Source organism: Mya arenaria, chromosome 6, assembly GCF_026914265.1.
Source record: "Mya arenaria isolate MELC-2E11 chromosome 6, ASM2691426v1".
Classification (NCBI taxonomy): Eukaryota; Metazoa; Mollusca; class Bivalvia; order Myida; family Myidae; genus Mya; species Mya arenaria.
In genome coordinates, this window is record NC_069127.1 from 56,467,104 (window position 1) to 56,489,607 (window position 22,504).

General features: G+C 32.4%; 1 protein-coding gene across 1 annotated transcript; it reads left to right on the forward strand.

Moving 5' to 3' along the window:
- Positions 1-790: 790 nt before the first annotated feature.
- On the forward strand, positions 791-19,597 carry LOC128236616 (uncharacterized). Its single transcript, XM_052951594.1, has 6 exons — positions 791-831; positions 6,484-6,646; positions 7,454-7,572; positions 11,755-11,913; positions 12,185-12,250; positions 12,849-19,597. The coding sequence occupies exons 2-5, from the start codon at positions 6,484-6,486 to the stop codon at positions 12,245-12,247; spliced, it is 504 nt and encodes a 167-aa protein (XP_052807554.1). The 5' UTR covers positions 791-831; the 3' UTR covers positions 12,248-12,250; positions 12,849-19,597.
- Positions 19,598-22,504: the final 2,907 nt, after the last annotated feature.

The following is a 22,504-nucleotide window of genomic DNA, read 5'->3' on the forward strand; positions in this document are numbered from 1 at the left end:
TCTTAAATGAAGTGTTTCTTTTACTAACTTTGGTCTACTGTTTATTAAGGTAACAAAGTTTGACATGTTAATGAAACACTTTTATTGGGTTAAGGTGCCATAGATGAAAAGCATTCTTGCCACTGCAGTTTAATCTCAATAATAATAATATATATTACAATGCAAAAAGAATTTACAATTAAATATATAAATGTGCACATACCTTCTGTCGCGCGCATTTTGTCACAATAACTCAAGGTCCAGGTATTTGAAGTTTGAAAAAAATGCTATTATAGCTAAATTGCCGCAATACTTTGGCGAACTCCGATACATGACATGTTCTTAACAGACTTCTAAACATTATTCCCGGGAAATACACTTTGAGTTATTTTCTTTGACAAGAATAATAATGATCTCGGGGTTTCTTTATCACTCCCGGAGAAATCTTATAATTATGATCTCCGTGTGCGGACTTTTCATTTCCGGGGATTATACTAATAAAGATCTCCAGAATTTTAGGTTGCAATCCCCGAAGATTATTATAATTATGATCTCCGGGTTTCTTGGTTCCAAATCCCGGAGATGATTATTAATTATGATCTCAGAAAAATTAATTCCCGGGGATCATATTTGGCACCAATGGAACTACTTTATTAATTGTTCAGGAGTACGACAAAGGGAGACAACAGTCCGCGCCACGCTTTTATTTTTAGTGTCGTATTATGCACCTTAAAAATGCTATCTATATATATATGTCAATACTGAAGTTAATGGAATCCCATTAACTGTGTACGAGATATTATGAACGACATTTCAGAGAAGTTGAGAGGTTTTGTTTTTATTAAAAGAACGGTAAGCTCATTTATTGACCTTGTATTGGTTGCAAATTTAAATTTATTAAAATTTTACTATGAAAACGATGCTTTAACGGAACACATACATGCCAAGTATAAATGCAAAGAGAAACCATTCATATTTAAAACATATGTAAGTAAGGTCAAGGTTTCTTATAGTTTTATTTGCATGAATATGCAATATGCTGGCACTTAAAAGTAATGCTAAAATGGATGCGAACAGTGAATCCATTGAATTGTCACTTTTATCATAAGACTATGTTTTGTTAAACAATAATATAGTCTTAGAGAATACTTGCGAAAATTTGTTTATGACTCTGTTTTTTTCCGATGATGCAATACTTACATCATTTATGCTCTACAAAAAATAGCATTTAAATAAGTAAGAAGTCTGATTCTTCCGTAAGTGTTATTTGTTGACACATTAAAGGCACATACTCGGTCACAATGAATGATTTGCAATTTTCGGTAAAAATAACTTTCAGTAAAGCATATTTTCCTTTCCTGTGGCACTATTGATTTTTTATTAAATATTTCGTGTTGTTAACTTATATATTTTATGATTCACAAATGATATTGAGAAACCGCTTGCAGTATTTTCCTTGTATCTGATTTTCAACAATTTCAAGAGTTTAAGGTAGTTCCTCCTTTAAGAATTACATTGAAATATGATCGGAAAAGTCGCACTCATTCGGTTTTGTTATTTATAAATTCGCGTCCGATAACAAACCGAAAACATGGAATATACTCTAAGAAGCTGTTAACCTAAATATTCTTCTTAATAATTTTTCAAATATTACTTGTAGTTTTACTATAATGTTCGCTTTGGTGTAACACATTTTATCACTACATAAATACTTAATAAAAGTTACCCAAACCCTAACTATTTAAGGGAACTTTCAACTTTAAGGTACTAGTTATGTTACACAGTCAAGTTATTTCCTTATACATTCTTTCTTCCCTCTTTCTTTTTCTATTTACTATTTTCCCGTGGTACAGGTCAGGTAGTATGTAGATATCCCTCATTCAGAGAGCTGTTTGATCCCGGTATAACATTATTTACACTATATGTCTATTGAAATAGGCACATATAGAATGTTTGTCGGTTTGTTCTGTTTTTATCAAGCTCAAGCAAAAGGTACTAAACGTTTAACCCATTTTGAATTAATCTGTTGGTTGTCCATGCTTTGACTTCTTTCCGGTGATGTTCATGAAAATCCCTGTCCTATATCATCTCTGTCAACCTCCTCTTCCGAAGCTTCTAGTGCGGTCTATGGTAGCCTAAGTATAGTACATTACAATGTGCAGAGTTTTTACGGGAAAAAAGACATTTTGTATGCTGACTTACATAACTCTGATGTCTTAGCTTTTACTGAAACATGACTCACGCCTTATGTTAAATCTTCTGAGTTTCATTTTCCTGCCTTTCATAAACCTTTTAGACGAGACAGACCTACAGACCCACATGGAGGTATCATTGTCTTCATCAAAGCAGACATATTTGTATTAGAGCGACGTGATCTTGAAGTTAATGATGTAGAATGTCTTTGGCTCGAATTACGCATTAAAACTAAACGTCTTCTTTTGGGTACTTTTTACAGACATCCTAATTCCAGTTCATATGTTCTTGAATCCATTACCAACTCCATATCACTGGCGGTTGATACTGATATTAAAGACATAGTTATTACAGGTGATTTCAATCTTGATATGAATAAATCGTTATCTGGACAAAAGATTGAGTCCGTATGTCAACAGTTCAGTCTTTCACAAGTCATTCGAAACGCTACTCATTTTACCGAAAACTCAGAATCTTTTCTCGACTTATTCTTAGTTTCATCATCAGATATTGTTTTAAAATGAGATGTAGGGGAGCCATTTCTGGATCAGTTAGTTCGTTATCACTGCCCTATTTATTGCATATTGAAATTTAACAAAACGGTCGGATCAACATTTAAACATTAAAAAGTCTGGAAATATTCACAATGGGATTATGTCGAACTTCAATCGCTTGTGTCATCTTTTGACTTAAACAATGTGATCGGGCTATATATTGTGTATTGAATGTCGACCTTTTCTGAATATATCAACACGAAGACATACAGTATGTGAAAACAAAGATTGTTAGCAATCTTTTATTTGGTTATCACGTATTAGCTAATAACTATATTAAGCGCTTTCATAGATAGTGTAGGCTAATATTTAAGCTGATCTATTTGTGAAGTCAGTGAAGTGAACATTCATGTCATACAATACCAATTCAACAAAAACGATGCTAAGATTGTATCCAGGGGCGGATCCAGGAATTGACGTTAGAGGGGGCGTTACTTTAGGCCACAACCTTTTAACTTTCGCCCCCTCCCTCAGAACCGAGTGTTATATAGTTTAAAATGTTGGCAGGGGTACTCCCCCATGAAAATTTCAACAATTTCTTGTCCAAATGGCGCATTTTGAGCGTATTTTATTACGGAAGGGGGGGGGGGTTATAAAAATATTGAATTCAATTAAAAGTACATATTTAGAATACTTGTGAATCAATTCCTTTTCGTTTTGTTTTTCTCATACCAAGTGTTTAATTCAAGTTCCTTTGCAATGCAGCTGAAATCACCACGTTTTATAGTGTTAATTACGAATTAAATCTGAACGATATGCTTGTTTAATTGATAAAAGGTTCCAAAGAGCTATATTATAAATAACTATTTTCAAATGTGACAGAAAATGCTCTATAATATTCCGAAAAGCGTTTGCAACTCTATTGACAATTGAATGATTAAATTCTTCGTTTTTAAAAAAATGCTGTTCAAATGAGTATCAGCCAGTTACTGCTGGTGTTTTTGCATACACTTGATTAAATAACCTTTAACTGTAAAACTCATCGTTGCCAACAAAAAATCTGTGAGTGAGTCCCTTTAATAACATATCAACAATAGTAACATTTTAATAGTTTTGCAAGCTTGCAAGACACACGGTTACAAAATATTATGACCTACGAGAGATTTAAGGGTGATGAATTCATTACTATAACGCCTTATACGTTATCATGTTCAAAGCCTTCATAACGAGCTTTATATACTAGTCGAAGATACTAGTAATACAATTTTGTTTAAATCTACACTAAACCGGGATTATGTACAAAGCATAACAAGGATAGGTAAAGGGAAGCAATCAATTTTAGCATGCCATTTCTGCAATTGCTGAATAAAGTCCCTTCAGAAAACAGTCGTGTCTATATCTCATCAGAGTTTACTCGTAATTGTACGTGTGGCATTCGAAGAATGTAATAGCTATTCATTTACATTAAGTTATGGATTAAAAAGTAAACTGATCCATTGGCGATTTATTATTTTGCAAATTCTTTGGTCCTGTACTCAAACGAAATGCAAAGTGAAACAATAATTGCTGTCCGGCTACTGCTTAAGTTATTTGTCAATACTGAAATATGTGGAATCCCATGATATGTATTGGAGGTCACTCGTGATTTGTAAATGACATTCAAAGAAATTGAGATCTACTAATTTACATTATTTTATGGATTAACAGAAAGGTAAGCTAAATCATTGACAATTTATTAATTTGCAAATTTACAAATGTTTACAATTTACTATGAAAATGATGCCTTTAAGTACACATACATGAAACATGTAGTCAATGTGAAATATATGTAAGGTCAAGGCTAGTGATATTTTAAAAATGAATGTTGCCAGTGCAAAGATATAAAGAATTGATAGCAAACAGTGAATCCAATGAATGTCACTGTCTGGATTAAACCTTGTTTTGTTAAACAATTATACCGAGAAGAACTGCGAAGATTTATTTTAGCTGATATTTTATACGAGCGCTTTAGACAATGTCGTACCGACAAGTTGTGGCGGCCTTAGCTATTTATAAACTATGCGTATATCTCTATTTTTGGAATAAAAGGAATCCCAAGTATAATTGATTCAGGATAAGGTATACTCTGTAGACGATATTTGCTTCCAAACTCAATTCATACTTATGTTAATGCCTTATAAATGAATATATACGAACTAAACATTGCAATGTCAAACAAGGTCAAGATTATGTTAAAGGATTATCTGAGTGGCATGCAATATTTATGTTTACTAAACAAAATAATGAAATTTTACAAAGTGATTAAAATAACATTTTGTTAGGCTTTGTATGATTTAGTATGAGGTTACCATTATAGTAACATCTTAAAAATACATATCGAAAACACAAAACGTAGTTAATAGGTATTTACGACAGCTTAGAAGTGCAACACTTCAAAAAGACCTGCAACGTAAAATAAAACCATATCGCGAGGAAGTAGCGCATACGGCCCAATAATGTAAACGACATGTCGCCTAGGAAAACATAAGTTGGTGTCTGTTGTGCGTAATCTACCGCAATGCGCGTCTGAAAACCATGACTGGTGAGGTCAATAGTCTCATAGTGACAGACTAAAACATAACAGTGTGAAAGTTGCAAAGGCTGAACGAAAGAACCCTGTTGATTCGCGCATATATGGACTACTGATAGCCAACTGACAAAGATCGCATTATGGATGATATGAAAAGGTCTACATCGAAGAAGATAAAAGCAAAGATCAATCGAAAGCTTACTTGTGAGGGGCAAGGCTACAGTACGGGTAAAAGGCTGGTCCTGCAGGAGCGAAATCGGGAAAGCAAGGACAGCGGAAGCCTTTGATCAAGAGACCTACACAGGGGCGAGCGACGATCACGCGTCCAAACAACCTTACGATCCGAGTGTGGCGGAAAAGGTTATAATGATTGACGTTGTTACGACAGTGAACAGACCTAAAAACCGCCGATTCTATGGCAACATATCGATATTTAGGACTGGTAACCCAGAGCACCCCTACTGCCATAACAGCAAACTATGTAGCAAACTCAGCCACGGGGGCGCTAGGACTCCTTATTGCCAAATATTAGTCAGTAAGAGGAATGCCTTACAACGTTTTTACCAAACTATACAACACCATGATTTAGCCAATCATCAGCTACGTTGCTGTAATATTGGGGACAAAAGAGTACTCGGCAATCAACGCCGTACATCACCGAACTGCGCGGTTATTCTTGGATGTCGGAAAGTACAACCATCGATCATTCGGCAGTGGAAGACAGTCATGGCACTCTTCTTCCAATTGGTTGATATGTACAACAATCGCCTTAATAAGCATGTGTTTTTCTAAGCATATCAACATCCGACTAAGTTTAAAAACGTGTATTTTGATACTGATAAAATATCACGCTGTCACAATGTATAGTTTACCTACAAATGATAAATAGCAAAGTCACGATGTAAACGCGCTATAGAAAATCTTAGTAACGGTATATTTAAATTGAATAAAAGAAAATGGATATTTAGTATCAATTCAAACGAAAGTGTAAACGGACGGCAAGGATGTTCCTTAGAATTTTTTTAAGACCAATCGATGCAAACTAGTTTATTATGAGTGTGTTTATAAACATAAGATAAAACACCGTTAATAATAAAATCAATGAATATCGGGGTTATCGCCTTAGAACTTTGGGTTAATATAATACGACTCATAAAATGTCAACATAAATAGGTTTGACAATTATATTCTAGAGTACGAATCAGTGCTCATAATAGTAACCAACAGTTGTTATATGCATATATTCAGATGGCTACAAACGAATTGAATGACAACGATTATAATGGTGTGAAGAGAGGAAGTCACTCGACTCAGGAAGGCAAATCAGGGGCACAGAGCCTGATCAAAGACAAAATACCCGAAGACAGTGGCATGCGAGTAGATTCGCTTAGTCCGGATGGCCCAGTCAGTTGTAAGTCAATGTTTTATTAAATATTGCAAACTCTTAAAGGGATCTATATGTTTCATTGTTCGGGCGTTCATGAACACAATTCTTTTAAAAATATAAATAGTACCTTCAAAATGTCTTATAATAAGACATTCAAAAATACCTGAAAAGTGAGAGTGCGCTAATGGTATAGATGGTTGCCTCTCTCCCAAGACGTTTTGGGTTCAGCAGAGGTACTTTCTCATGGCATCTTTAATAGGACATCAGTACTGGTTTCTTGTCCTCGAAAGTTATTCATATCAGCTTTCAGACGTCTACACAATCAAGCCAAAATAAATTGGTATAACTAAAACAAAACACATAAGGCTATAGGCTTATGATTATATTCAAGTTCGACTTCACAACCTTGCCTTGTTACCACTATTTTACTCGTACATATATCTATTTTAGTGTTTGTGTTTACTCGAACATACCTGCATTTTATTGTTGTTACCATGTATATTTGCTTTCATAAGAACAAGCGACACTAGTCAACCGGACCAGAAAAAATATATCTGTGTTTCCATTCCCACGACCCAAGTAGATTTTGTGTCGGTTTGTCGGTCGATAAATAGTTTTATTTCTATTTTTCCCAAATCATATGGATGTAATGTTATTAAAACAAAGACTTTTTGTTAGAAGCTTGATTGTATGAATAGAAAATCTCATACTTGAAGAAACACAATTATTCTGGTTGGATCGATTTTTCCGGGTCGGTGCTGGTGCAACATTTGAAAATTGTCTAAGAATCCCAGATTACTGTTTTACCGCTAACTACCGTTCTATTGTTAGTGGGTGATGACATAAGTGTTGTAATCTACGAACGAAGTTCTACACTACAAGATTCAGGGTTACCCAACATTGAACCAAATACATTCGATGAACCATGTGCAAGCTCAACATATATGGACGTAAGTTTAACCTTATGCTATTAATGCTTTTGTGCTTAAACTCTTTAAAGCTTAACTCTCACAGATATACCGTTTATAAACCTTTTTATTTTTTTGGTCTTGGAAAGAGCAAATATTTGCGTAAATATCTGTAAACCAATAATAAAAAATTGCTGACAAAAAATTAGATCTAAGATTTTCATATTTCCTTTCGAAAATTAATGTTTTATGGCTTAAACCGTAACTAACGGGTTAAGAAAAATGCATAAAATATCAATTTTTGAACTTAAATATAAAAATCTGCAATCTATTTTTTATCAGCAGTCATATATAACTGGTTTCCATAGATTTTCGCCAAAAATGGCCCGTTCCAAGACAAACAATAAAAAAAGTTGGCAAAACATTCAATCTGTGAGAGTGCAGCTTTAATATCAGATTTCGTTCACGCACATATATGGATATCTGTATATATATTCTCACCTTTCTACTGGTAATTGTGTCTTTCTTCTAACCTGTTCTCCTTTGCTTTTTCTTCTTTCATACAATACTGAATGAATAGAGGACAATTGTTTGGTTCAGTCTATGATCGTAATATATTTCAGCGGGAGAGCACAAAAAGTATTAAATATATATTTTCAGAAGATTATCATGGGACTGCCGTTTCGATTTGAGTACAAAATATGCTTATGTCATTAAAATACATGAAAAAAAACGCAGCTGAATGAAATAATGAAACTTCTGTTCTTTTTAATATATGCCTAAGGGTAATATTTAAAGACAATTAACTGCGTTTTATTAGAAAAATGCGCCATACTGTATGCGCCCGTATCGTCATTTCGGAAATGACGTCGTTGATATTGTGTCCCAGTTATGGGTGCGCTGATATTTTATTAGAATAGCAGAATGGGCGAAATTAAAAAACAACAACAAAAAAAAACATTTTTTTCATGCTTTTCGATGTTATATGGAGTTCAGTGAAATAACAAAAGTGAAAATTTCATATTTTCACTGCAAAATGAGGAGTGAAAATATCAGCTTTAAGAACTACTTGCAAAATTCATTGTAGTTACTTCTCCTTGATCAAAACTAAACACGTCATTTCTGAACCAGAATATGTTGCCAAAAATAAATATTTGAAATTTAAAAAAAAAAACCGTTTTCTTTAACATTGAATTTGAAGCTAAATGTTCAAAAATGTGCTTTCAAACGAAACAAATTACAGACGAAAACAACTGCTCGAACATAAATAGAATGTTATATCATCGTTCAAATATCTTTATGAACTGTTTGTCGTTGTAATACGTTATACGGACTTCCCGGAAAATTCACACACCAATTCACTGATTAACTGATGATATTTTACCCCACCCACGCTTTAAGATGTGTCAATAACCTAGCGAGGTCTTAACTTTTTACCTTGAAAACGACCTGTCTTCAAGCGAATAAGACTGGTCTCTGACAGCGAGGGATGACTGAATACCCATGTAGCATGAAACAAACTCTAAAATTAAAAATAATTGTTTTTATACAATGATTATCGGCATTGTTTTACTAGCACGTTCGACCTATCATATTTTCATTCAATAAATGGCGGCGTAGTAATTTGGTCATGTATTTATGCCCTATGTAATTTAAAAAGGGTTTTCGTTATTTTATGGAACATAGATGCATTAATAAACTCATTGATTAATGTTCACAAAAATTGGAGATCTTTTATCCATGAACCAGAAATAGAAAATTGACAACTAGGTCATCAGCTTATATTTTTCGTGAGGGGCATCCCATGAAGAGCGGCGTAGAAACACTCTTTTTAAAACAGGGGGTATTTAGAAAAAACAAATTTAAATGCTAATAAAACTTCTTAAATAAGCATTAAAGAAATATAAAATTTGTTGATATCAGTGTAAGATCGCAAGCTTCTCCACACGTGAAAATATGTTTTTTCTATGACACTCGTGAAATACAATACGATCTAACACTGAAATCAACAAATATCCTCTATATAAGTTTAAAACAGGGAAATATCATTTTCATTTCACCGATTACTATTTACAAACCACCGGATAGCATATAATAAAACGTGTTATTATATGCTTTCCGATGATTTATAAAACATTATCAGTTAAAACAAAATGACATTTCACTGTTTGAAACAGCAAAAGAACAATTTGAAGCTTCACTGTCTCGTTTCCAAATTAAAAGTCAGTTCAGGGCTTGGACAAAGTTTCAACGAAGTCATTTCGAAAACTAAATTTAAATGTAATTTTATATCCTTTTTAGGCATATAATAAAAAGAAAAAATGTTTCTTTCAATGCAAGATAGCAGTATATTACGATCTTACACTGAAACAAACAATTATTCTCTATTTGATTACAAATTTCTGATAAATAAACTGTAGAAACATGTCAATCGAATGACTGTTTTGTTTAGAGTGTTCTTGTATTTCTTACATAGAAAGTGTGGCATGTAAAAAAACATTGTATTACGAGATATATAAATACAACAACATAACAATTATACAAATTACTAATATCATTATTTAGTGTTACATCATGAATTGCGACCTATTGACATAATAACGACTATTGATAGTATCTCATTATCTCTGGTATATCATGTGTATATAATCAGTAATTAATTATACTTTGCATAGGATCGACAATGAATCGTGTGGCAGTGAGAGTCTGTTCATTCGAGTTCATCCTATGATTCACATTTGCTTTTTGCCTAATATATTTAACCAGCTTAATTAACAAATACATGTGCAGTAATCAGTAATAACATTCACGAACCTCAAGAATCTCAAAGGGGACAAACATTCATGAACCTTTCTAGGGAAGAACATTCATAAACCTCAATAAGGTTGAACATTCATGAACCTCAATAATGACAAACATTAATGAACCTCAATAGGGACAAACATTCATGAACCTCGATAGGGACTTACATTCATGAACCTCAATAGGTACAAACATGTGAATATAAGGACAAACATTCATGAACTCCAATAAGGGCGAATATTAGGGATATAGGGATAAACAATCGTGAACCATGAAAACGACCTGAAGTTTATGTTTTTCGTCTGTGCTTATTGACAGATTTATGGATTGGTTGAGTGTGCGCTACTAACATCAACGCTTTATTTAGCAAACTCGTAAGTCAATGTTAAAATAGATATTTGGTTCCAGTAAATATATCTATATATAAATCATGGCTTGTATCGATGTAAATCGTTTTATTCGTTTTTGTAAGGAAACAAAATATAGTTTAAGGACATTTATTCATTGGATTTTATCACTTTTGTGAAGGACGGTTGTCCGTTGGGCATCTTGGTCAATAATTGCTTCGAACAACCGCTGGACCAAGGTCACCCTTGAATGCGCCCTGTGTGGTCAGTTTTCAAAGCACTGTATTCATTGCAGAAAATTGCTTACCTTCGACTACGTTTAACTCATTGTCAGATTTAAAAAAAAAAAGATATTTTTTTCTTGCAATTTTTCCAAACGCATGGTCAAAAAGGGGTGGGACTGATTGTTTTCGCCGTATTCGCCAGAAAGTTAATGTAATATTCAAAACCCCGAATAGAGCCTATACAGTATATATACCAATATAATCGTATTCTGGAAGTAAAAGGATTGACACCAGCCATGGCTAAATGTCACAATGTCAACGTCCCCTTGCGTCGGCCTATGTAATATTCTACAATGAACAATAAACGAAAATTTACATTTGATTGTTCTGAGTTTTAAGTATTCGGACAACTTACACTTATTATCAGCATGTTTTGTTGTGAGAGTTTTCATTTGAAATTTTCAGACTGTACTTACAAATTGTATTTAAGCCGCCGAAATCAGTTAAACGCATGGTTGTAATAGGGCAAGGCTGATGTGGCTACACTAAAATAATGTTTATTTTAGTAAATATCTTGTCCGAAACCGATTTGCCGATTTTGAAATGATTTCACAGGAATACTCGTACAAAACCTGGTCGCCAAATTCCTGTCTAATAGTTCCTTTGTAGCCATACTCAAACTCTTCACTACCATGACCCAGACATTATAGCCTTTGTCAGTGGTACTTCTCAGGGGAGCGCTAGGGTCATAAAGTGGTGTTATTGCTTGATTGTTCTCTTATTTTAAAATAAGTTGTCTTTTAATTGGTTTTCCTCTAAGAAAAACTTTTACTAGATTCTAACATTTTCAGAACAAAACCCTTGCCAGTGCGAAAGAAGCATTAATGGAGTTCGGTTACGACTTTACCGACGACGAAGTGAACGAAGCCTATAATCAGTTAAAACGCACAAACGACATTAAAAAGTACAAGGGTGTAGCTGACAAACTGATTCCCATTATGGAGGCAAAGGTAATGCAAGTTGACTATAAATGGGGCGTGGAAGTTTCTGGTAAAGTGACTAGGCATTTTCTGGTATGTTACCCATATGCAGCCTGTGAGCTAGGGCACAATTTCGCTTTTAAAACGAAATCGAAGTGGATTGATGAATAAACGTTTAAAATCATTTCGCCTATGAGCTGTTATATACAAATATACTTTTCATAACAAATATAATGACACTATTAACCTCAGTATATTGTCAACAAACATAAGTACAAAAATTACCTGATGTTGTTTACAGAGGGAGGAGAAACTACCCGAAATCATAGCCAGTGGACAGAGGAAAATAAATGCGCGGTCATGAAAGGTACTTATATAAAGTATTCAATAAGAAAGTACTTTATATGGTAGAATGGAACAATTTATAAATAAATCATTGACATATTCGACATACTTTGTTTTAAATTTCTACTCAAAATGTATTGTGTAACTAATGGCAATACGGAATTCGGGCATGCTACTGTAATTTCTCTATTCAAGCACAAAAAACTTATTGGTTTTACAATTGTCCGTACACAACGTGAGTTTTAAAAACAAAGAACGGGTAAGGTAGAGCTGGTGGTAGCGAATGTCGGAAGACTTAGTCGTAGTTTTTTTTTAAACATTGACATCTTAGTTGTTTGTCCTTGTAATTGTCGGCGATATCACAATGCCGCTGTCGTCTGAATGGTTTCTGGTTTGGTTGTCGAAAAACAAGGAGAATTTTGTTAATACATCATGTGTAAGATGTCCTCCTTCAGAACAAAACTATGATTCAAAAGAACCAGAGGACAAAAAACTACAACTAGGTCATAGATCTTCTGCAACGTTGAGCACTTTTGTAAAATTGGCACCAGGTATTATGAAGTGTAGTATTAAAGTCACACAACATTTGTATATAATTGATTTATTCATTATATTTACAGGGCAGAGTGAAGAGGTTGTGTATGTTGATAGCAAGAGAATAATACCAGAATTCCCTCCCTTTTGAAAAAGTATAATCAGCGTTACAATTTTTTCATTGAATCAGTATCACTAAAATATTGTAAGTCAGATTTTAATTGAATTATTGATTTCATATAACTTTTGGAACTCTTAATTTATACGTCATTTAGAACCGAATAATATTAAAAAATGAAAAGTAAATTTCATGAGATATTTTATATGTGCATATTTGATTGAAATGATGTATAAAATGACTTAATTGAGGATATGACTTAAGATCTGTTTTGATAGGTGATGAAATGGAGACGTACATGTTTGTTCAATGTAATGTTCTACGTGTTGTTACTATTATGTTTTGCTTTTTTAGAAAGTTCGCAATTTGTTCATCTTTATTTAAATTGTATACAGTTTTTCAAATCAAACATAGATAAAATACGTACTATGATTTTTAACGTTCAAACTATTAGTATAAAATATAAATCTAACAGTAACTTTCTAACATTTTATGTAAATATACTATTCAATACCAGAAACATATAATCAATCATATACAGTTTAAATATTTCAATGTAAAAATATGTTTACAGAAATGTATTTTCTTTTCGTTATTGTTCAGCTACAATTGATTCACGGACTTTACAACTCACAGCAATCGCAGCGCAATTCTTAATTCCTTATTCACATACAATATACCGGGTAAATACTGAAGACATTTGCTCATTATGTTTCAACTATTATTTATTGTCATCTTTAAGGTAGATGCAATAACACATCTTTGTTCTATACAACTGGGTAACATACAAAATCGCAGCTTGAAACGGATTTTATAAAATTGTAATGATTGTTATGGTTGCCATACGATATCTGTGCCATAAAGCATATATGCTACGTCGGAAGGCAACATTTTGCTGAAAATGAAGAATTAAATCAAAGATAACTTTTTACTACACCATTTAATATGAAACAAAATGCAGTCTATGCCGCTTAAAAAGCTCAAACCGGAGTTTGATAAGATGATTAGTTTAATCAAACACTTCGACAAACTTGTTTCCAAAATAATGTTTTGACCGTGCTCCGTCAGACGGCCGTATTGGGAAAAGGTTTGTCGAAGTGTTTTGAAAAACTAAAATCTCAATCAAACTCTGGTAAAATACCAAAGGCGAGGCTATGCAAGCGGCGTAGACTGTGCTATGTTTTATTAAAAATGGTGAAGAAATAAGAAAGTTATCTTTGTTTAAAGCCTTCATTCGAAGCAAAATGTTGCCTTTCGACGTAGCATTTATGACTCAATTTATCACGTGGTATACACACAGTGTATTGGATCACAACGTGTTCTCATCACAAATCCACAAAGGAGGTATTTCGTACTTTAGAAAATACTTTCAGCAGTTGTTTTGTATTGTTTAAATCATCTCCTAGGTAAGAAAATAGCTAATATGATTCTTAATTTAACCACCTAAAGTGAACAAATGAAATTCCAAAGGATGTTTCATATCAGAATACCCTTTTTTGCATACTAAAACCGAACAATTGATACAATGTATTTTTTTTCAAGTGTGTTCATAGCGCTCCTGGTGTGTCCCGCTCTGAGGATTATCATTCCGAAATCCAGACTAAGCAAATATAACTTAACATACTTTCTGATAAGAAAATACAGTAACAATTTAATTACAGAAATCTGCTAGGCATATTGATTAATACTTGTCTGCCAAGTCTGGTTACACTATCAGAAGAATATCAAATAAGAACATAATTTAAATCTCGGTAGAAAATAACAGGAAAAGACGTAAAATGTTTCTGGCTGTATCCAATTCTTATCAATTATTGAGTTAAGCATAACATTATTTAGTTCTTTGCTAGTTTTAAAATTACTGCGCAAGTACATGTTTTGCTCTCAGATTACCTTTACTTAGACAAAGCGCATTTGATTAAAGTTATATCCCATTGCATGTTCGCATAACAATTAACGAAAGTCTTTAACACATTCAACAAGTACATTAATATAATATTTCTGTGAACAAAAGTGCCTCTGTCAAGAGTTTATATATGGATTTATTTTATTAAGTAGTGGATGAACTTTATGGGAATCGTTTTCATCAAATTATTTTTAAAGTTAAATGTTGTTGTATAATTAAAATGTTTATAAAATATAAAAGTATTTTATACCTTATTTTGCAATTCGAATTTATTCTAGTCAGTATTTAGCTTTTTTAGAAAAAAGAAACCAAAGAAAAACATTTTGGAAATTGATGATAGTAAATAATTGTATAAGAGTAGTATGAATTCTTGTTTCTATATTTTCATAATTATTATGTTGGATTTGTAAACTAAAATATCACCGTTTGAAAATCAATTTCAGCTGACAAAGTGTCTATTTTATAAAAATGGTTATGGTTTAACATGTTTTTGTTTGTCACATTCGTTTGTACTGAACATTTCTTAATCTTTTATGTTTTAATGTTCTTAATGTCATTTTACTATCAATACTAGTTTTTTTTTATCATTGTTATATGCTATCACAAAATATATCCAATTTATTCATTAATATTAATGTTAACACTAATGGCTGATTGCCTTCTTCCAAATGCCTTAATTTGTCATATTTCATCGCTCTTAGATATTGTTATTATGTTTTATTTTAAGTACATGTATTTGATAATGTTTTTTATATGTATTACTCTTTAGAATATGTCCATGTATTCTTCTACATTTGTTTTTGTTGGTTTTTTTTCGTTTTTTTTAGGTAAATTTTAAATTATTACATGTCATGATGTTTCAGGGTATTAGAAAACTTAAAAAAGAAGAAAGCATTGTGACAAATTTGCTATTGATATAACAGTTCTTTGTCTGAGTTGTAAATGAGTTTAATCTCATAGTAAGGCATTTTAAATTACCAGAGTTGTGGATATTATTTGCAAAAGTTTAGAAAAGTGAATTATTATCATTTTTGTCAATCAAAACGTCAAGTACATAAATATTTACAGATATTTTTATTTATGGCATGCCAAATTGATTTATTTTACGCTTTATCGGACGTGTATGTTTTCAGCTTACAAAACGAAACTACAAACATTTACCAACACCTTAATCAAGCAAAGAAATAATATATATTGTTTAATGATTAAAGTTATTGTGATCTGTGTCAAAAAAATATATCATATACAGAGGCACATTCAATTTTCTTGATAAATGGACCTGCCAGTGTTTTGTGATGCTTTTTTTATTTTTATTTGTTGAACTCTGCTATATCAAGGGCATTTGATGCAAATTTAAAAGTTTTTATTTATTGTATGATACTTTGTTTCATGGTGGGTAACTAGGATTTGAAATTGGAACCTGGTGCTTAACATAGAATAATTTTGGCCTTATTAATTACATTTTTCCAGATGTGAGATTTCCTCTCAACAGCATGTTCAAAGTGAAGAGAAGACATATAAATACAACCTTTTTTCTGTTTTAAGCATTTCTAAGTATTTATTGAAAGCCAGTCTAATTTAACCTATTGATATTATGTAATGAGATACAGGTTGGAGTTATTTTTATTATTGTCGTAGTATTCGTTTTCACATGCATCTCATGATTATCTCGTTTGCTTTTGCTTTCAACCTTTGTCGTTAACAACCGGATATGTACGGTTTTTATGAAGATACAATGGAAACTACAGGGAAACGCCGATAAGCAACCCCCCCCCCCCCAATAGCTGTGATCTTGTGAAATGACACAATGATAAAAACATATACTTGGATTAGCCCTGTAGTTTCCATTGCAAGATCATGCTGGGTTATACTTAAGTTCGTAAACAAACTGTAAGTTGTAATGCCAAATCTATACGTTACAAGACTTGTTGTGGTTTAATTGTCTTATATTATCAGGGGCGGAAAGGGGTGCACCCCAGCTTCCGCTAGTGATTATCACTACAAATGTTGAAGTTTACATGTTGCATTTATAAAAGAATACACATGCAATTGTTATTATGCATAATATTACATACTGTTTGAACCACCTGATAATGTTCATCATATTTGATGTTTACAACAAAACATGTGTGTGTATGTTTAGTAGAAAACAATTTTGCTAGTATCAGTTATCACATTTTTTAGCCTAAATACAACAACCGTGTGTATATGTCATACATGTTTTACAAAGTGGTCTCAAATATTGAACATAGTCAAATAATGATCTCGTACTTTTAAATGAACTTCCATTTCAAATTCGCAGATTTAATAACTTGAGTTTAACACATGACAATAGAGAGGTTGTGGAACTCGACATGTACGTGTACTTGTACATGTCTCTCCACGGATATGTAAACGTTGCAATGGAGTTTTAAAGTCGTTTGCGAAATGTAGTTGTTGGGTCGTTGATATTCGCTTTATTCAATTTTCTCTTGTTATCGCATATGCCGTTCAAAACTTGTGCATTATACACATTCCTGGATGACGAAGTGAACAAAAAGTCACCCACAAGTACACATACCCATACAAGTAGTGTTTTCAAACCTCTCTATTATATTATATATACATTGTCAATGTATGGATATATGTGCGTATGTACTATTTCTGTTCTTCATATCGATGTGTATACCGTTGTTTGTTTAGTATATAAAGCACCTTTAATGTATAACGGTGCATAGTTCAGCTTTTGCACATTTTGTATTAATTTACTTTATTTTATATGCTTGCAGATGTATGATTGTCATTTGAAACTACTGTTCCTATAAAAATTCCAAATTGATTTTCAAGCATTTTTTTTAAAAAATTGCCTTAAATAAAAAAAATGTTACCGTAAGAAACAAGTTCATATTGGGCACAGCTCTGGCAATTTTGCTTACAAATTGCAACTATTGTATACTCTTTTTTAAATCTAACCGTTTCAATTCTTTTCAATAAAGCAAATTTATTTTTACTTTGAATCCTGCTGAAATACAGGCATTTTTAGAAGATAATTTTTATTTTGTTCTTTTACAGAACAATGCTTTTCTTTTTACTGCTAAAATGCATTCCTGTTAATATCTTGTAAGAACAATAGGAAAAATAAAAGGTATTACTGGATTTGCAACAAAATAACTACATTACCTCTAATTGATTATTGAAATGGCAGTTGAAAATCCAAAAAGTTTATTCCGTTGTTAAATTTAGAAACGCCTTAATGCATATGTTATCGCTTATTAATAGAATAAAATCATCAAATATACTTTGTTCTTTTTATATATTTTTTAAAAATGTTCAAATGGATAATCTTGATGTACTTTTATACAAAGTTAACTGAGAAACACTGATAATGGTTGTAAGGCATTCTTTCGCTTTAGAAAATACACATACAAGTTACACAGATTACCATTGTACTATTACATGTACATGCCATCATTAATGAGGAAAAATTCACAGAAACAGCGCAAACTTAGTTGTTTTGATTAATGACCATTGGAATGAATTAGGCGCATGTGAGTTTGGTTTGTGGTCACCAAGCCGGACAAGTGAGTTTTCTCCAGGTTCTCCACTTCACAATACCACACTCCCACGTAACATCGTGCCAACGAGAGTGATTAGTATAATGTTGTAAAAACTTGTTTCACAATGAAGTAAGTAAAATAAAAAAAAAAGATATTTGGACATTTTGTTTCATAAACGTTTCTTTATCTGCCTTTTTATAAAGTATTTATTTATCTTTAGTTCTAGATATTGGGCACAGCTCTGGCAATTTTGCTTACAAATTGCAACTATTGTATACTCTTTTTTAAATCTAACCGTTTCAATTCTTTTCAATAAAGCAAATTTATTTTTACTTTGAATCCTGCTGAAATACAGGCATTTTTAGAAGATAATTTTTATTTTGTTCTTTTACAGAACAATGCTTTTCTTTTTACTGCTAAAATGCATTCCTGTTAATATCTTGTAAGAAAAATAGGAAAAATAAAGGGTATTACTGGATTTGCAACAAAATAACTACATTACCTCTAATTGATTATTGAAATGGCAGTTGAAAATCCAAAAAGTTTATTCCGTTGTTAAATTTAGAAACGCCTTAATGCATATGTTATCGCTTATTAATAGAATAAAATCATCAAATATACTTTGTTCTTTTTATATATTTTTTAAAAATGTTCAAATGGATAATCTTGATGTACTTTTATACAAAGTTAACTGAGAAACACTGATAATGGTTGTAAGGCATTCTTTCGCTTTAGAAAATACACATACAAGTTACACAGATTACCATTGTACTATTACATGTACATGCCATCATTAATGAGGAAAAATTCACAGAAACAGCGCAAACTTAGTTGTTTTGATTAATGACCATTGGAATGAATTAGGCGCATGTGAGTTTGGTTTGTGGTCACCAAGCCGGACAAGTGAGTTTTCTCCAGGTTCTCCACTTCACAATACCACACTCCCACGTAACATCGTGCCAACGAGAGTGATTAGTATAATGTTGTAAAAACTTGTTTCACAATGAAGTAAGTAAAATAAAAAAAAAAGATATTTGGACATTTTGTTTCATAAACGTTTCTTTATCTGCCTTTTTATAAAGTATTTATTTATCTTTAGTTCTAGATATTGGGCACAGCTCTGGCAATTTTGCTTACAAATTGCAACTATTGTATACTCTTTTTTAAATCTAACCGTTTCAATTCTTTTCAATAAAGCAAATTTATTTTTACTTTGAATCCTGCTGAAATACAGGCATTTTTAGAAGATAATTTTTATTTTGTTCTTTTACAGAACAATGCTTTTCTTTTACTGCTAAAATGCATTCCTGTTAATATCTTGTAAGAAAAATAGGAAAAATAAAGGGTATTACTGGATTTGCAACAAAATAACTACATTACCTCTAATTGATTATTGAAATGGCAGTTGAAAATCCAAAAAGTTTATTCCGTTGTTAAATTTAGAAACGCCTTAATGCATATGTTATCGCTTATTAATAGAATAAAATCATCAAATATACTTTGTTCTTTTTATATATTTTTTAAAAATGTTCAAATGGATAATCTTGATGTACTTTTATACAAAGTTAACTGAGAAACACTGATAATGGTTGTAAGGCATTCTTTCGCTTTAGAAAATACACATACAAGTTACACAGATTACCATTGTACTATTACATGTACATGCCATCATTAATGAGGAAAAATTCACAGAAACAGCGCAAACTTAGTTGTTTTGATTAATGACCATTGGAATGAATTAGGCGCATGTGAGTTTGGTTTGTGGTCACCAAGCCGGACAAGTGAGTTTTCTCCAGGTTCTCCACTTCACAATACCACACTCCCACGTAACATCGTGCCAACGAGAGTGATTAGTATAATGTTGTAAAAACTTGTTTCACAATGAAGTAAGTAAAATAAAAAAAAGATATTTGGACATTTTGTTTCATAAACGTTTCTTTATCTGCCTTTTTATAAAGTATTTATTTATCTTTAGTTCTAGATATTTTGAAAAACTGGAACAAAAGACTGCTCTTATATTTAAACATTAAGCTTGATGTTGTAAGACTATAATAGCACAGTATAAAATGAAAAGGTAAGTAAGATCCAACCCGTGCATGTGTACTATGCACCTGACATTGATAGTCCCGGCGACAGAATGTCTCGGCCACAGCGACACGGTTTGAAAGAACACGTGACACGTTGTCCCCGAATTGTCACAATGTCTCTATCTCCTACCTGCCACGAGTTGAAGGGTAGTTGTGATTCTCCACATGGCAACTGTCACGTAGTCCGTTGTAAGATCACTCTCGGGTGATAAACATAAAACTTCTTTGAAATAAAAAAGCATTTCTGAAAGTTTATCATCAAAATAGCAACTAATTTCAGAAAAAATAGAATAAACATAGGCGGACTTAAAACCTCCCAACACCCTTATGACTTTTGTCTTGGAAGGCTATTTACTTCATAATAAATTTTGAAGTTTTACCAAATAAAATTCACTGAATAATAAGGACAGAAATTAATAACATTGGTTTTTAACAGTCCAATACCTTTGTTTTAATTTCTTACCTTTCGTAATATTGCGGTAAGTTCATGTCTTTACACTGTTAGATTTATTATTACTAATTAAGACACAAGGAACATTTGAAATACATGTCTATTGTGTTCATTCGGTGAAACTACAAGAGGCTATCAGTATGTGGAAGTCTCCCAATGACGGCCTTCATGCAAAATAATTTGAACATTTTCAAATCGATAAAATTGATGTTGATTCATGAAAGAAAGATCATTTGGAATGATAGTTTTGGGTTATATGCATTATCGTCATAATTGAGAGAGTAATACAAACAAGTAGAATTAAATAAGCATGTGATGATACGTTTGTAAAGCAAACTGGTTAAACATAATTTTATTGGGTGAGAAGAAGTTCACGTTAACAACAGCAAATATTAAATTCACGTTTACAACAGCATTTCTTAAACCCAAAAAATAACTTTTTAACGCATGTCTAAAATTCTTAGATATTACTAATTGCTAAGGAATGTGTACAACACAAAGAATCACGGCGCACACAGCGTTTCATCGTTTTACAATATTCCGTCAAGTTGAAATTTTGGCTTTGCATTGTTAAAATACAATCAAATATAAAATATTTTACACGTGTGGAAGCAAAAAATAGCACAGTCTTTTATAGGCTAAGAAATATCTTCATAGATTTTTTCCAAAAAAACTATTCTGGAAATTATGTCACACTCTTGCTTGTTTACATTGGTTTTGAACCGAGATAATCCATGTGAGAACCCCGTTGAAGTCACGTGATTCCTCACCCTGATCTACGTGTGAAGATTTTTCATATTTTTTTAAGAATACAGTTATAAAAGGACCATATTAAGCATTCAGAACGACAGCATTCAGTGAATTTACAATGAACTTTAACCAATTAAACGTTTCAGGTGCCAGTAGAAGAGTAGTTCTCGGACACTTTTTGAGTTTCTTTCAAGGTGCCTTCCTTAATTGTTCAGATATACACTCCCTCAGTCTTTGATATTTTTTTCTGATATCTGGATTTACGCACTTGTCATTTTGGGGTTACTTAACTTGATTTTTACGCCCGGGTGTAGTGGAGTATGCCCAGGTACGCCCCTGTATGTCAGTAGTTTATTGTCCTTTTGTCGCCGCAGGGTGTGACTAATCACTGAACAGTAGGAAAAAAATACAGTTAACCTCTCTATTTTTTTCAAGCAATAGTAAAAATGATATGTTAATTAAACAGAAACTTGTTAAGGCTATCAGTCGAAGAAACTGATAAACCTCAGCATGTTTACCGGCGTGTTCTAAGTTTGTTAGATTTGCTGGAAATAATTCAGCCATGTCCTTGCAAAGCGACTCAAATATGAAAAAAAATGAGAGAGAGGTTAACTGTGATATTAAAAATCAATAGCAAAGAGGTTACCCGTGCCGCTGTGAAACCGAAAGTAGGGTGTTTTATTGAATTTTACATAATTATATATTTTTGACAAATTATTGCAATTATAATGAATATGATATATAGATGAATACATGTAATATGTATGGTGTGTACATAATCAAACCAGTGGTTCAATTAAGCCCGCAGGACATGCAGAGGTGGTGGGCGAGGCAAGGTATATCGATAGTGTCTAGCTTATTGCGGAGTAGCAGTAATTGAAGAAAGGGCACATTACA

Coding starts and splice junctions, on each gene's coding strand:
- LOC128236616 (XM_052951594.1), top strand. CDS start 6,484: ATGGCTACAAACGAATTGAATGACAACGATTATAATGGTGTGAAGAGA. Junction 6,647..7,453: donor TCCGGATGGCCCAGTCAGTT/GTAAGTCAATGT, acceptor TTCTATTGTTAG/TGGGTGATGACATAAGTGTT. Junction 11,914..12,184: donor TTCCCATTATGGAGGCAAAG/GTAATGCAAGTT, acceptor TGTTGTTTACAG/AGGGAGGAGAAACTACCCGA.